General features: G+C 42.2%; 1 protein-coding gene across 1 annotated transcript; it reads right to left on the bottom strand.

Annotated features, from left to right (window-relative positions):
- Positions 1-4,801: 4,801 nt before the first annotated feature.
- MISP3 (MISP family member 3) lies at positions 4,802-16,237 on the bottom strand. Its single transcript, XM_058167981.1, has 3 exons — positions 13,684-16,237; positions 11,141-11,223; positions 4,802-6,821 (listed from the first exon to the last, which is right to left on the bottom strand). The coding sequence occupies exons 1-3, from the start codon at positions 16,235-16,237 to the stop codon at positions 6,726-6,728; spliced, it is 2,733 nt and encodes a 910-aa protein (XP_058023964.1). The 3' UTR covers positions 4,802-6,725.
- Positions 16,238-17,836: the final 1,599 nt, after the last annotated feature.

Here is a 17,836-nt window from a genome sequence, read left to right as displayed (position 1 = left end):
GACTGCCAGAAAGCAGATCCTTTATATAGGCCATGGGGTGTGGCTCCATGACTCAGCACTCATTAAGGCCTGCCCCTCCCTTCCTTCTGTTGCCTCCGCCTATCCAGTCTTCTGATGTGAGGGTCACTCCAATCAGCAGCTGTTGGAAATAAACCTTCCTCAGGCTCACATGCTGTGGAGGAGGGGGAGGGGTCTAGCTGCTCTGTTTGCCTGGGCATGGAGCCAGGGCTGGGGCCGGGGGGTGCCCCCTCCTCTTCAGCTTGTCTGGGCATGGAGCCAGGACTGGGAACGGGAGGCATACATTCCTCCGTGTTCGGGAGCAGATAAGAAGGCCCTGGCTGCTGTGAGAGCGGGCAAGACACAACACAAGGCTACTCCCACGTCGGGCCTACCAAGGCCATCCGCCACCTCGAAGCACCGAGGCAGGCCGCCACCGCCAGCCATCTCCGCCTGGCCATCGTCGCCGAACAAGCCCCATCGCCGCCGCATGGGGGCCGCCAAAATCCCCACCATCCAGGAAGGGACATCAGCCGCCAAATCCTGCCAGGCAGTCCCAAGGCTCCATCGACGCTGACGCCAAACGAGAGGAAACTAGGCTGCCGCTGCCGCCAGAATGCCAAAAAGGCCGACGGAAGGCCGGCGGAAGCCTGGCAGGCCGCCTGGATCACTGCTGGGATGCGACAACTCCGGGGCTCCTCCCATTGCCCCCCGAAGTCACCCAGCGCCCAGTCACCCATCCTCCGGGTGACTGGATCTTCGTCCATCCGGAGGGGGGCCTAAGATGTTACAAAGGCCCCCCAGGACCCGGTCAGGACCCGAAAAGGCCCGTCACCGCTCCCCCCGTTCAGCGGGGCGACGCCATCTTGGGCATGCTCAGTAGGCTTTAGAGCTCTGGAGGATGAAAGTGTAGACTCCAGCATCTCTGGCAAAATTGCTCTGCAAGAAACTTATCCATTACAAAGTAGAGAAGTAGCAAATTGTCTTAAGCCAGCCTTGATAGTGGTGACTTGTCTTCATAACTCCATTCTTATAAAAAGGCCATTTTTCTCCAGCCTAATTGCCTCCAAGTATGTTGGACTCCAACTGCAACATCCAGCCAGATTGAGAAAACTGTTCAAGAATATGAATAACTAGCTGGATGCCCGTGCTTCACTACAAAACTATGTGCTCGGGCTTGCTAAATTGACACAGCCTGAAACTTAATGTAGAATGTGTAACTCCGTATCATCAGAGTGTGTTAATATAATGCAACTGACAGTTGGAACAGAGGGAGAGGTGGGGTAGAATGTCCCAGCCTGCAGCATCCATCGGTATTCATCTGGCTAGCATCCTTCCTGTCAGTGTGTGACAGAGTTGAGGGGTGTTTGGAAGCTCAAACAGTATTTGCTCTGTGAGCAAGAAGGAGACAGGAAGTAGCCTGGCCGTGGCTTAGCTCAAGTGTTCTATATTAAAGCAGCTTCCTGCTGTGAAAATAAAACTGAAAGTGAAACTCCTCTCCTCTGCTTATGTTTCGCATTTGGAACAGATTTCTTTTCAGATGGGGAGTGGGAGTAGAACTCCTTAGCATCAGGGCGTGTTAATCATAATATAGGAAATACTAATGCTCTGATGGTCATTTCGAAAAATCCTTTCTTAGTGAGTACCTAGAAGCCAAGAGGAACATACTTGGTAAATTTCAAGTTTGTAGGCTTTACGGTTCTGGAGATTTTGTGATTACGGCATGAGTGGTTTTCACTTTTATATATATATCCAGAAACCTATTGACTCCAAGAATTCTTCCTTTCCCTGCTTTGTTTGAAGAATATAATCAGGGTGATTGGTTAGAGGAGTATATTCAACTTTGCCTTACATTCTGGCACTTGTATGGGCAGGCTGTTTGTTCAATAGTATATTTATTACCCAAATTCCTAATGGGTCATAGTCTATGACATAACTTTGTCTCAGGAAGAAACACACTGTTTTGGTGTAGTACAATAACTTCAGGTATAAAAATGCCTGAAAAGAATGACAGAATTACACAATTACAGAGTTGAAAGGAACCTTGTAGCAGTGGTAAAATCCAAAATTTTTACAACCGATTCTGTGGGCGTGGCTTGGTGGGTGTGGTGTGGCTTGGTGGGTGTGGCTTGGTGGGAGTGGCAGGGGAAGGATACTGCAAAATCTCCATTCCCACACCATTCCAGGGGAAGGATATGCAAAATCCCCATTCCCTCCCCACTTTGGGGCCAGCCAGAGGTGGCATTTGCTGGTTTTCAGAGCTACTCAAAATTTACACTGCCAGTTCTCTAAAATGCTCAAAATTTTTGCTACCGGTTCTCCAGAAGCTGTCAGAACCTGCTGGATTTCACCCGTCTTGTAGGTCTTCTAATCCAGCCCACTGCTGAAGCCATAGCTATACTATTCTGAACAAATGGCTGCCCAAGATCTTAAAACCTCCAGTGATGGAGTACCTACAACTCCTTGAGGCCAGCCATTCTACTGATTAATTGTTCTCATTGTCAGGAAATTTCTCCTTAGTTTTAGATTGGATCTCTCTTTGATAAGCCTTTATCCATTTACCATAGTTGTTGTTCTGCCCTCAGGTGCTTTGGAGGATAGGTGGACCCCCTCTTCTCTGTGACACCTCCTCAAATATTGGAAGATTGCTATCATGTCACCTTAGCCTTTCTCTTTCTTAAACTAGACATACCCTGACAATTTTTTGTTTGCCATGTTAAAAGCATTGCTATTAAATCCTAGTATCTTGGCCCTCACACTGCTTGCTCATGAAAAAAGCTGTGTATGCCTTCCAATGTTACTTCCATACATACATAAATACATACCAACAAGAATAGAATTGCTAAAGCTCTTTTCTGTGGCCTGCAGAACCTGTTTCAGCAGAAAAGTACCATATAACGATGGTGGAATTTTTCTAATTTTCAATGACAATCCAAAATTCATTGGGAATTGATCCAAGAAGGTGCTTAAGCCCAAGTTTAGATAATTAGAGGGGGGGGGAAACACAAAGAAAAAAGGACCACAATCTTGTCCATCAGCCATGAAAATCACCATGATTACAATTATCATGGTAGAAGGCATGATTTTTCTATATCAGAGACAACATGAACATCCTAAACATTAGCAGTCCTGTTATACTCTTGTGCTGTAATAAACTGGTCTTCTTTCTCTTTCTGTTAGTTTATTTAGGCAAAATAAACTTTATACTGCTTGTAGCACTGACAATTCCCTCCACCTGTCCCTGGTTATTTTTTTTTCTTATCTTTTTATTATTCCCATTAGTAAGTTACTAGAGGAAGGAATATACTTTAGCTATTTGATCAAAAACTTCTGCTTCTCTTTTGCCAATTATTTTAATAGTAAAATAAGTTACCATATTTTATTTTAATAGTAAAATAAGTGGATTCAGCCTAGTAGAGGCTTACTGCACATTTTTATTTCCTGTTTTGTGAAGAAACACCTACCAGAACGTTTGCTTTGGCCATGCCATGCATGCAAATTCATTGGAGAAGTCAATGAATGGTTAGTGGACAAAGAAGAAGAAAAAACATGCTGAAAAAACATGCTGGCTTGATAAACATCAAAACTGATACAAAGATGAACATCCAACAACTGAAAGAAATTGTACTTAACAGGATAGCATGGAGAGCACTTGCGTATAAAGTCGCCAAGAGACGGACATGACTAAACAATAACATATATACCGTATGTAAGAGAGGAAAGGACAGAGTCCCACCCATAAGCATCTAGTGAAAGAGACTAGTATCACATATGTACCAATGCCATGATATAAATGTTGCAAATGTATAATTTGTGTCTGAAATTAAAATGAAGTTTGTAAAGGTGACCTGGGTGCAGGGGAGGGCTTGCTGGGGGTTTGCAGGGGTTCGGGAGAACCTCTAGCTAAGATTCTATGCAGTTTGGAGAACTCCCAAATCCCATTCCTGGCTGGCCCCGCCCACCCTTTCCCTCCCATCCCAGGAATCCCCACACGGCCCATTTTGGATGCAGGTAAGTGTAGGATGCGCACAGAGGCTCGGGGAGGGTGAAAAATGGGTCTACCGGAAGTTCGGGAAGGCCGGAAATGGGCCATTTCCAGCTTCCAGAGGGCCTCCGGAGCCTGGGGAGCCATTTTTGCCCTCCTGGAGGCTCAAGGAAAGCCCCCAGAGGTCGGGGAGGGCAAAAACACCCCACCATGGTGCAGGAGGCCGACTAGGCCATGCCCACCATGCCCACACCCACCCAGCAACCAGGCAGAGAACCCCTTGCTAAAATTTTTGAAGCCCACTCCTGCCTGGGTGGCATTTTTTTCTTTTGCCTACAGACAGCATTGTTCCCTCCCTTCTCAGTCACCTACTTGCTCTGCTCCTAAGGCTGGCATACTACCCAGTTGGCTCTCTGTTCCACATTTTGCTTTGGGGGCCCTCTCACTCATTACTGCCATCATTTTATGATAGGATCACTCTCTTCCCCATGGTAGCTGTAGTTCCGGTGATTGATACACTCTAAACATTTCAAGAAACTGTTCTCCAGCTTTAACTCCCAGTGCTATTCTTGGCTCTCTCTCCAAAACATGCATGTACAGAAAACCCAGGAAGAGGATGGGGGTGGGGGTAGAGAGAAGAGGCTGGGAGATTCATTACTAGTATTAAAGATTACACTTGGTTATAATTTCTCAAAAAACTAAAAAAACAGAAAGAGTGGCAATTCTGGAGTTTAAGCATCCCAACTCCAACCTGTTAGCTCATTTCAAGCGGAAAAAGGCTTTTTTCAGTTCTGCATTGCAGAATGTCCTTTTATTTATTTAAACATTTACAGAATGCCAACTATCAAAGAGTGGTTTGCAAAACATACAGAGATCATACAGTCATTGTTTTATTCATTTAAAAGCTTGAGTAAAAAAAAAATGTTTCCAAAGGGAAGGAGTTTAGGAAGGAGTGCTTTAAAAAGTATGGGTGTGGCTACTGATATTAAGTAAGTGTTACTAACAAGTGGCACTAACAAGGTTAGTGAATTTTAACTTTGATTTTAAGAAGTGGTAGGGTTATAAATTGTAGGGTAAATTCTTAAGAAACATTTACAGCATTGGATTTGGCACTGCTTGGAATAAATCTACTGGCTGAAAATATGACTTTGGGGTGGGGGGGGTCATTTATCTTTTTATTTGATCAAATACTGCCTCTTACTCAGATCCCAGAAAGGCCTCAGAAGTGAGCAAAAAGGTGTGGCAAATGAAGAATCTGGTGAGTGTTGAACCTGTGACCAAAACTCCGTTTCTATGAGATCAACTTGTACATACTTCTAAGCCACCTGTTGCTTCCTCATAAAATGTGGTTTTATGAGTCAGACAAGTAAAGTCACCTCAGCAAACCATGCCTTTGTGGAGGACTCTCACTCCAGCCAGATGAAATAGGATCCTTCCCCACCTTTTTAAGCTAGAGATGTTGACATAATCATTTCTCTGTTGCCACAAAGCAGAAACATAGCCTAGGCATAATAGTCAAGGCAGAGAGCTCCTCTGCCAGTTAGCTTTTATTGTGCATTAAATGCTCTGTTAATTCAATAAATCCCATTTACTTACAAAAGGAAATGCTATTATAGATTTAGCCTTTTAAATAACAGTTAATTAAGCAAGTTCACTCTTTCCCTTAAATGGCTTTTAGCTCTGGGGGAAAAATGACAGTCCTTTTTTTTCTCAGTGAGGAAAAAACCTCAGACAACAATTCTTTTTAAGGGCCAAAGAAATAATTTTAAAAACCAGGATTCTTGCTGCATTTATAAAAGTCGGCAATCTGAGGTTACTCCTACACAAAATAATCTTTATTTTTTTTTAAATTAATGGAAGCCAACATCTGTAAAACAAGCAACAGAAGAGAGCTTTACAAAGGTATAAGTATTTTGTTATGGTTTCTCCCCTATGAATTGGAATAATATGAAGGGCTTACTCCTACTATATGTTTTTGTGCTATATAAATACCCAAGGGCAAAATCCACGTGCAACATGTTGAATAAGAGCAAACCTGAGGACAAAATCAGTCACACAGGAACTGGTAATCTAATACCTTTCTTTCCTGAGGATATGTATCCAGAGACATAATCAGCCCAGAGAGCCAACCAGTTAATTGCCAAGCTCCCAAACCGAAAGGTAATCCTCTGTCTTGTGTACCTAGACATCCTCAAGGTAGCCAGCTTTGCTCGGAGTATACCTGCACATCCATGGATCTACTTGAAAAAAATTGCATGTGGTGGGACCCTGTGGATCAAAGTTATAAAATGTAGGAAAAAAGTTATGAATAGAAAGTGATTTAAAGGAGACATTGGTGTCCATCCAGGTGTCCCTACATAAATGCAAACTAATAGCTGCAGTGTTTTGGATTTGGAGCTTAATTTGATTTATTGATTACTAAAATGATACCCCATCTTTCTGCTTATATAAGTCCTCAGAACAGCTCATAGTCTAACTATAGTCTTTCCTTCTCACTCCAATTTAACTCTCAGAAGAAGGCAACCAACCATAAACATCCTTTCTGCTTATGATCACATTGATAATACAGACAGGCTTTGGAACATTTCTGTCAAATCAAAAGGCTGAATAGAAGGAGTGCATGATGGGCTCCAGAGAGATGCTTGCACATGGCACTTATGCTTGTGCGAGGCACTCCTTGAGAAATCCTGGTGTATCTGATGAAAGGAGGTCAATCCATTGCTTATTCAGGCTCTGGCAGCCACTAATCCTGGTTCTCCGCATTGCCAATAGCTCCAGACTCCCAACGCTGGATTAAGGCACTCCTCTGGCGACGCAGGAGTCGAGGACTTCTCTCCACCTGTGGGATTGAATGGGAAAGGAAAAAAGGGGGAAACGGGAAGCAATGGTTTCTGAGGTTCAAAAAACACATGAAAAAAGCAAGTATGCAAACTAAGTCCAAATATGCTGCCATGACTAGTTCAGAACAAAGAAAAGCATTCAGTATCATTTTTCCTATTAAACTAATATTTATTTTTCCCAACCTCCAAAGAACATAATTTGATTGCACTATCAACATCAGTAGTTGCTTTTAATGGGCAATTATTATATTCCTAACATAATTCAAAAATTAATTCTAAAATTTTTTAATTCATAAAACTTGTTTTAAAAAGAAGTGAAAAACTTATTTTTAAACTCAAGAAATCATCTACTGTTCCAGATATGTCACTGAAAAATATAGAATGGATTTGTTTAAGGACTGCAGCCGTACAGTCTAAAGACTAGTGTGTTATTTCATTTAACAGCATTTCTAACAGCCCCAGTGTAAAAAAAACCCTGAAGTTTTATAAAATCTTGATTGTTTCAATTATATGATTGTTGTTTTTTTGTATTTTTAACATGAATGTTTGTTGGCTTGACTGAAATCAAACAGGATAGAAATATGTTAAATAAATAAACAAAGAAACAAACAAATTCCAAATTGTTCCAACAATTGTCCTTTAGTGCTGCTACCAGCATGTTGGCCATTTAGGGCAGGAATCTCCAACCTTGGTCCCTTTAAGACTTGTGGACTTCAACTCCCAGAGTCCTCAGCCAGCTTTGCTGGCTTTGCTGGCTGAGGATCTCTGGGAGTTGAAGTCCACAAGTCTTAAAGGGACCATGGTTGGAGACCCCTGATTTAGGGCACTTCCAGGGTCCTCTTCTAGGAAAGGGGAGAGGTCCAGGCATGAAAAAGAAGCACAAGTAAACCCCACAGAAGCCCCTTCAATCTTGTAACAGGTCAATTGCTTCCTACTGGAACTTCAGACAGAAAAATCTGAGAGGCCACTGCTGTTGTTTTTAGACCTCTCAATAAAGGACAAAAAGAAACTGAAGCATGTGAATAGCCAATATCTGCAACCACATGAGATTAGATATGAAAACTGCTAAGAATAATAGCTCAGCACTATTATTACAGTTTAATTATTTTCCTGCTGCTATCAAGGACAAAGGAAACAAATGTAAATGTATTGCAGTACAATGAGTCCATTGAAAGAGTTATGGTGTTTTTTTTAAAAAAGGGGGGGAATCAGCATTTTTCCTCACTGTTTTAAATAGCAGCAAGAGTTTTGTGTTCTGCAGAAATGCACGCAGGTTCGTTTTGTGAGAATAGTTTGTGCAAGACATTATCTTGTACAACTCTCTCTGCAAAAGATAAGAGTGTAACAAAGTTGAGCCACTTTTTGTGTGATAAACTATAGCTATGAGTAGACATGAGTTAGGTATCGTACCATTCTTGGTCTTTTAAAGAGGCACATGCAACAGAAGGACCTGAATAGTGCACATTCAGACATATTATTGAAGATCTGAATTTGCAGGAGCCTCACTTTAAGCATGTACACTCCTATTACTCCTAGCTGCATCTTACCACATAAAAGGTAAGGAGCTCAGTTTTCTCTGTCACCCTCTATATTTTATTTATCAGTGTCTACACCACTCATCTCATGTAAGTGACTTTAGGTGGTTTGCAAATAAAAACCATAAAAAGAGACATAGTTAAAAACAATATTAAAAACAGAGTTTAAAAATGTTAAAAATTAAGAATTACAAAAGTTAAAAAAAATATGGAGGGAATACCTCAAGCCACCAACCAGGATTGCATGCCACTCTTAGACTCCCATGCCAATTGATCATTCATTTGCTCATTCATTCATTCATTCATTCGTTCATTCATTCATTCATTCACGCAAACATACAGAGATAAATTCATTCATGCTCCATTCATACTTATCATATCATGACACAAAGTGGGACTTGGCTAACTATAGACATCCTTAGCAAATGTCTCATATATTTCAGAGTAAATTTCAGAGTTTGATCTTTGCAAAGGAGCAGATTCTTAGCAAAACTACAATCCTGCAACTGCTTCTATCGGATGCAATTTCTGGGTTATGGAGAAAGACCATGGGGAGATGATGATTGCAAATCAAAGCTACCAGTGATAAATAGTGAGCAGGCCCTTACTGTTATTTTAAATAGTTTATTCAGTAAATACAAAGCTTTGAAACAGCAGAATAAGTTACAAGGGCCGCGGTGTGGCTCAGGCTGTAAGATAGCCTGTTATTAAACACAGCTGCCTGCAATTACTGCAGGTTCTAGTCCCACCAGGCCCAAGGTTGACTCAGCCTTCCATCCTTTATAAGGTAGGTAAAATGAGGACCCAGATTGTTGGGGGGGGGGCAATAAGTTGACTTTGTAAATATACAAATAGAATGAGACTATTGCCTTACACACTGTCTTCGGAGAAGGGCGGGATATAAATGTAAATTAAAAAAAACAAAAACAAAGTTTCTTTTCTCCAAGGAATAATGAACCACAGTGTTAACAATGAGGAAGATGGCAAAGAGAAGGAACAAATAGGAGGCAAAACAAGGGAATGGTTTTGCATCCAAATATTTATATACTATGCAATCAGATAATTCCAGGTTCAATCCCCAGCATCTCCAAGTGCAGCCAAGAAAACACGCTATAGAGTAGAGCAGCCTGATCTTTCAACTTCAATATTCCTAGGTGCATATTGATTGCAAAACCCATTACCCAGGGGTGAAATGTAAAATTTTTTACTACTGGTTCTATGGGGGTGGCTTGGTAGTGGTGGGGTAATGTGACTGGGTGGGTGTGGCCAACTTTTTTTTTTTTTACTTTTAAAAGCATTTTTTCTACAACCTCTTCGGCCGAAGAGCTTGTAGAAAAAATGCTTTGAAAGGGTTCTGACGATCCCAGCTGAGCCGTGTGATCATCAGAGGCTTTTTTTTTTACTTTTAAAAGCATTTTTTTTGGCCGAAGAAAAAATGCTTTTAAAAGTAAAAAAAACCCTCTGATGATCGCACGGCTCAGCTGGACATGCGGGGGAGGGAAAGGGGGGGAAGGGATTTTTGCTACAGGTTCTCTAAACCACCTGCCGCCATCGCTACTGGATCGGGCAACCCGGTCCAAACCGGGAGCATTTCACCCCTGCCGTTACCCCTGACAAAACCACTGTGCTGCTTGGAATTGTAGGGAGTGATAAATCAGAGATTATAGAAAGCCTATAATTTAGAGATTTAGAACTTCTATTGGTTCTAGGACTGTATTGGTTTTTCTACAACACAGCATGATCCATATAGTAAAAGTGGATGGAATCAAACTGATCACTACCCAAATAATTTCTCTAAATCATTTTGGATTGGTTTGGAGAATTGCAAAAACTGGGAAAAAGCTAAAAACCTTGGTCTTGCTCTGAGGCCACAGAATGAATGTTGGAACTTCTCATTATCCTTGTATTTTTGGACCCTTGTTAACAGACCATTGTCTGAGGAAGGGGCAGATTGAAAATGGAGAAAAGCTCTAAGAACCTGAATTTTGACCTGTACCAAGATAATCGCTTATATTCCTGAGAGGAGAGCTTCAGTATGAAATAAATGTGAGGAACTGGATGGAATAGAGTGAGCCATGGTTAACATCTCCTGCAAGTTTGTTTGTTTGTTTGTTTGTTTGTTTTTATTTATTTATTTTGTCATAATAGTATATATAAGCATAAGCACAAAAATAACTATATAATATACAAGCATATAAATGAGCATAAGTATGTAATAACTATATTAATTGGATATAATGAAAGGAATCAATAGGACAGGAACGGTAGGCACGTTTTGTGCTCTTATGCAGGCCCCTTACAGACCTCTTAGGAATGGGGTGAGGTCAATAGTAGACAGTTTTTGGTTAAAGCTTTGGGGATTTTGAGAAAAGGCCACAGAGTCAGGTAGTGTGTTCCAAGTATTAATAACTCTGTTTTCTCCCTTTTTAACCTGCCTCTTACTCCTTTAAGTGCTTTAAGAATGATGAGTACTACCCTCATTAGTGGGATTTTTTAAAAATGATAAACAAAGATGGTGGGAAAACATGGGAAGGTTTGGAAAAGAAACAAGAAAAAGTTACCTGGATATTCTAAAATAAATCCATGAATGAGACAGGAGGATAGCGCCCCACATTCGTACAGGATCATAGTCCTCTCTCTCTCTCTCTCTCTCTCTCACACACACACACACACACACACACACACACACACACATTTGGGACTGCTAAGAGCTTATTATATCTAGCTTTGTTCCATAGATATGTCACAGCTGTGAGGATATTTGTGGCTACCCTACTTGTTACCTGGTGGAGGCCATTCACCTGAATGTTCTCCGAAGTGCTTGGAGGGGGCCAAGTGACCTCCAGTTTCTTGTAAGAAGGTCTCTCTGCAAAGAAAGAAAAAGGAAGCCAAATCAATCTTAGGAGCTAAACAGTCTTCTTAGCAAGGGAATGCTTCTGTGGTCATTCCCCCCAACTAGCAGCTTACAGCCACTTCTAGAGTCACTTGTCCATCATTATGCCAAAATAACAACATCAGTCAATTGCAACTTTACTTAGAACAGCTTACATCCTGAGATGATATCTGTAACACTATCAAACATCCAGATCTGCCTATCCCAGGTCTTTGGAAGGACTTTTTGTGGCTAGACAAAAATATCATATCTAGTCTGGACATCTGGCTGAGTGTGTGATGAACCATAAATCATGTCAACAATGGCTGTGTGATACTATGAAGGTGTTACAAGTCAATAGCGGCGAAACTGCGTGAGCATATATAGAGCTCTTTTTCTCATGCTTAAGTAACCAATAACAGGGGAGGGTTTTAAATTCAGATAGTAGCTGGGTTCACAGTACATTCAAACTTGGTTAAATAAATGATTTACAACTAGCAGGGCCCATACTGTACATCATGTTAAAAAAACCCTACAGATTACAAGCCATGATGGTTGGGTTTGCATAATACATTTAATCCCAAGCTACTTTATGGCTAGCCATAATATAAGAAGTAAGACAGCATGGTCCAAGCACTGCTATAGGCAAATCAGAAATGGATCCTTCTTCCTCCGTGTGTTTCTGTCACATTTCGTCTATGAGTCCCACACCTCTTTTGAGAATACACTCAGAGCCATAAACATTCACACCCAGCTTTCCCTTTCAGTCTTGCCTCTGTTAAAGTTCAACCCAGTGTTTGCTATAACACCCTAGAAACCCATTTCCACCCTCTTGATACACATGCCTTGTCTGCTGGATGACAAATTCTCATGCTGCATTTCACTCTGTATCATCTGATAGGTAGATAGATAATCTTTATTGTCACTTTTTACTGTGGGCACACTGGCATGAAATTCTGTTGTCTGCTTTCAAAAGTGTACACATACATAACATATATATACACATGCTACACAGACATACACACAGATGCATATAAATACATGTATGATACAGATAGACTGATGGTTACAAGGGATTTCAACACAGGTTTTCCTGCTTTTGTCGAACACTCTTTTATCACTGCATCTCATTAACTGGCAAGCAGTGAGATATCCAGAGATCACCTCTAGCCCACGCAAGATTTTTAAGCCATAGGAATCAGTAGAGGGATGTGAGGAAGGAGTGTCAAAAACCTGCATCACTACAATCAAGGCCTAGTTTTCACACATCCTTACTATCAGCCCTCTTGACAGGGCCTTCTGGGAACTGAAGGCAAACCACTTGGATGGACCAGATTTTGTCTGCCCTGGTTTTCTTTATATCATTAGTTCGTTTTATCATGTTAAAATGAGAAGGAATCAGAATGCACTGCTGTCTTTAGGATGAGCAATGAATGAAAAAGCTAGTGGCAAACAGACTAAATCGAGATTAAAAACAGAATTCTATGGTATCAATGTAGCATTGTACGACATCACAGTTTTCCTCTTTCTTTCTTCAAGCTTGAACAAATGGCATAAAACTGGGCCCTGCTACCCGTTCAGAATCCTTTCCCCAAACATACTTTTGTCCTCAGGTCTCTGTGCCTTCCCGTTTTGGTTTTATTAAAAAAAATATGCCAGACTGAGCAGCAATTTCAAGGTCATGCAGTGAGATCATATTGCAATGTGATTTGACTGACCAGATCAAGCACTTTAATCCCTTGACCCCAACAAACTAGTCTCAGAATGAGTGGGTTTCAGAAGAGTCCTGCAAAAGGAGAGCAAGTATACATTTGGATTTGCATGCCTCTGTCGGATGCCCAGAAGCCTCCAAAAAGCACAGAATGCTAATAAAAACAGAACTGTTTCCCAGCTTACATACATAATTATGCTGCTTCTAAAAAGTGATGGTTTTATCCATAAATCGATTTAATTTCCCCTTAGAGCCATCTAGCCAATCTTCCCCAAACAACTGTTCTCCTACAAATGAAGGGGGAATTCTTGGTGATATAATCCGAACACATCTCAAAGTCCTCAGAATGGAGAAAACTGATCAAAGCTGCTGGCTGTTATAACTGGAGTGAATTCCACAGTTAGTTCAGTTATTATCTGTTCCTGAAGAACTTCCTTTTAGTTTTTTTCTTGCCCCTCTATTTCACCCAAATTCTTTTTGCTTTCATTTCTGATTGTTTTAATAAAGACTTGCCCAAGTTGGCATTCTCCAAATACATATCCCGCTACGTATCCTGCCCAGGATAAGGGGAGCTGTAGTCCATTTGAATGACAAAACAGTTTGGGAAAAACTGTTTTGGGGAAACCGAAGAAAGGAATGAAAAAAGTATCACCCGCTTGCTTTGATTCTTCAACTCAAAGCCAAGCATGTGGTACTTTTTCATTCTTCTCTTCACCCCACCTTTCCCCTACTACAGTACTTACCTGGTGGGGAGGGAACTTCCTCATTGGAGTCTTCTGCTGGGTGGCAAGGCAATGATGAGCCATACAAGGCGAGCCTCTGCCTCTGCAGCTCCCGTTCTCTTTCCTGGACCTCCCGGACCTCCTGATCCAACAGAGACTGAGAGCTTTTGGCACGCAAGCAGAAAAAGGGACTAGCCAAGGAGGCTCTCCCTGGTGTATGCTGCTTCGGTTCTGCTAAAACACCAGAGTCCAGGATGATCATATTGGACATCTGATTGAGCTCTGCAAAAGATGGTCCCCTTGCATTTTCTGTGCAGCTGTTGCTGCTGCTGCTATGCACCACCTTTTTGAAGTCTGGTGTCTCAGGGTGGGAATGCTGCTCAAAAATCATCTTCTTCTCCTGCAGTTCTTGGGGTGTACCACGGTCATAGGTACCTCTCACCTTGCCCAGCTGCACTAGGTCCTCTTCACGCCGACACTCCCGTTGAATCTCCCTCTGCATCTGGACACCAGCCCACTGACGCTCCTTCTCCTTCGGCTTCATGGAGGATGCCATTCTTTGGTTCAAGATAGGTTTGATACACACTTCCACATATTCCTGGGTACCTCGAGAACTGCCCAGGCCTCTCTCCCTTCGTAGAAGTTCTTCCCTTTCCAGATGTACACGGATCTCTCGCTCAATTGGGGTCTCAGTAATGTGAGAAGGGTTCTCAGGGTCATAGGTATTATTTCCCATCAGGTCTGTGGGGCAATCTGATTCTTCATTCACCAAGTGTTCCTCAGCAGGAGGTGCAGCAAGAGTTGGATCTTCTGGGCTCACCAGATCTCTGGTACTGGTGGGGTCTGCAACATCAAGAAGTAATCCCTTTCTTGGTGCTGGATTTGAGCCAGAATGCTCGGTAGCAATATCTAACCCATTAGCTAAAGAGGCATTAGCTAAACCTCGAGAGTCTGCTCTGTTCCTGGTATCTAGCAGATCATCAACACTGGCTAAAACCATTGCACCAACTGCCTCTCTGGGACAAGTTGGATTACTTGTACCCGTCAGGCTTTGTGAGTCAGGAAATGCTTTGTCCAGTTTGTTGGCACCAGTCAGATTCTCTGCTTCCTCTGGCTGGCTGGTATTTTCTTCAGGCTCAGAGTCCCTGGTTGCTTCTTTTTGCCTCTCAGATTCCAGCACACACTCTGCTCCAACCTCACTCTGGGACTGATTATTATTGCCGGCTCCTCTTGACTCATGAATAGCCAATCCTTCCCTGTCTTGCCCGTCAGATACAGGAGCCAGGCCCTGGTGGGCAGGTCCACAGGAGTCATTGGTTGCCACAGGAGACTGTGCCGACCGTTTCTGAGGTAGAGTGTCACAACCTGTACCTGATGCCCTCTGCTGGCAGCAGAAGTCACCATCTAGCTGGGAGCCTGCTAATGCCACGGAAGATGAATTTGGACTGCAGGAAGAATCTTGAGTGACTTGCTCATCAGTTGCCCGAGAATTATCTTCCAAGGCTTTTCTCAAAAACTTCCCATTGACATGATCCTGATAGTCTTCTGAAGGTAAAAGTAACTGGTCATTCTCTCTACTGGGCATTATTTCTTCATTACCTGCTTCTGTAATTTTTGGGCAGCTTGACTTTATTTCTTCATGAACATTGTTCATGAATGTTCCCTGAAGTTCATCTGTCACATCAAAATTAGAATGACTGGAGATAAAACACTCTCCCTCCCCTGTTTGGTTTTGACAGTTGGTCTCCAGACACAACAAGTTGAGAGATTTAGGTGAAGTGAGACTTTCACTTTTCTCTTCACAGGCAGGAATTTGTTTAAGGCTACTGGAAAGTTCTGGTTTCTCTGGTGAATCTGAATATGCATCAAAAGATTGGACAGAATGATCTACAGTGTCATCTTCTATCCTTTGATCTGGTTGATTAGAGATGTCATTGGAGGTCTGTTGCTCTGAAGCAATATCTGAAATAGTTCCATCATAAACAAGAGGATTCTTTTTAGACTTTTGGACATATTTCCTGAAATCAGCAGGCACAACAGGAACTTTATCAGAACAGTGATACAGGTTGGTCTCCACTCCTTGGACCTCTTGTATTGAGATTCCATTTGAGTGCTTGAATTCTGGAAAAACATTTAAAATATTGTCATGATACTCAAGACAATTGCCAGTCTCTCCTTGTGCCAGCTGACGTGAAGTACTTTCTTCTTTCTGCTGCTCTGAGAAGACATTTGGCATCTTGATCCGGCTATCCTCTTGCCCTTGGTCTAGTTGGTTGTAGACAGGTGCCATATCCATTCCTAGTGAAAGTATGACTGGAGATGAGGCTTTCTTCACAGGGGCATCCTTTTGTATTAAGTTGGATAATTTTTCTAGTGTATTTTTTTTTGCGATGAGACTGGTGGCATCTTCAAGTGGGGGTATCAATGGATTACTGGGTTCAGGGGTTATGGAAACATCCTTGACCACATCCTTGGTTCCCACCATCTGCCTGAATTCATCCACTTCTGAGCTCTCCTGGCTGATGTGCTCCAGTCCAGAGCCAAGAGGGGGCAGGAATAATGCTTCTGTGGTCATATGGAAAATGGTTCTTTCTCCAATAGATCTAGAACAAAGAACATTAATCTACTTAATGTGACTTGTTGCTTTTCTGATATTCCCTTCATCTTATGGGTTTCAATTGGCAAATTAGCGCCATAATTTTATTGTTGTATATATTTCATGTTAATAATTTAGTTAATATCCTATTCATAGAAGACATAGACTCATAGGGCTGGAAGGGAACTTGGAGGTCTGCTAGTGCAAGTTCAAGGCAGGATTGGGAGCTATACAACCAAGCATCGGCACTTATATGGGTGAAGGAGTGGATTGATTGATTGATTGATTTTGTCACAACAGTATATATAAGCATAAGCATGAAAATAACTATATAATATATAAGCATATATATAAGCATAAGCATGTAATAACTATATTAATTGGATATAATGAAAGGAAACAATAGGACAGGAATGGTAGGCATGTTTGTGCTCTTATTTTGATTTGCTCTTATCTTAATTTCAAAATTTGAAGTGCTATCCCAGTGTCTGGAAGCTGTACGGGTCTGGATGGGGAGAAACATACTCAAGCTCAATCCCTCCAAGACGGAGTGGCTGTGGATGCCGGCACCTCGGTACAGTCAGCTGCAGCCGCAGCTGACTGTGGGGGGCGAGTTATTGGCCCCAATGGAAAGGGTGCGCAACTTGGGTGTCCTCTTGGATGGGCGGCTGTCGTTTGATGATCATTTGGCGGCCGTCTCCAAGAGGGCTTTTTACTAAGTACGCTTGGTTCGCCAGTTGCGCCCCTTCCTTGACCGGGATGCCTTATCCACGGTCACTCATGCTCTTGTCACTTCCCGTTTGGATTATTGCAATGCTCTCTACATGGGGCTGCCCTTGTCAAGTGCACCCGGAGGCTGCAGCTAGTCCAGAATGCAGCTGCGCGGGTAATAGTGGGAGCAACTCGTTGCTCCCATGTAACACCAATCCTGCGCAGTTTGCACTGGTTTCCTGTGGTCTTTCGGGTGCGCTTTATGATTTTGGTTACCACCTTTAAAGCGCTCCATGGCTTAGGGCCCGGGTACTTACGGGACCGCCTGCTGTTACCCTATGCCTCCCACCAACCCGTATGCTCACACAGAGAGGGCCTTCTCAGGGTGCCGTCCGCCAGACAATGTCGGCTGGCGGCCCCCAGGGGTAGGGCCTTCTCTGTCGGAGCCCCTATGCTCTGGAATGAACTTCCCCCTGGTTTACGTCAAGTGCCTGATCTTCGGACTTTTCGCCGTGAGCTGAAAACGCACCTATTTATTCAAGCGGGACTGTCTTAGAAGTTTTACTAAATTTTAACTGGGGCTATTTATATTTTAGGATTTTAAACTATTTTAAATTTTGGCCATCTTGTAATATGTTTTGTTTTAGTCTTGTTTTAAAGTGTATATTGTGGATTTTTATTTGGCTGTACACCGCCCTGAGTCCTTCGGGAGAAGGGCGGTATAAAAATCGAATAGAATAAAATAAAATAAAATAAAATAAATAAATAAATAAATAAATAAAATTAAAATCAAAATCTTATTTTGATTTGCTCTTATCTTAATTTGAGGAATACAAGATCACTAACACTGGAGGGTCATGATTTGCA

The sequence above is a fragment of the Ahaetulla prasina genome, chromosome 2 (assembly GCF_028640845.1).
Source record: "Ahaetulla prasina isolate Xishuangbanna chromosome 2, ASM2864084v1, whole genome shotgun sequence".
Classification (NCBI taxonomy): Eukaryota; Metazoa; Chordata; class Lepidosauria; order Squamata; family Colubridae; genus Ahaetulla; species Ahaetulla prasina.
This window is presented reverse-complemented; position numbering and strand designations above follow the sequence as displayed.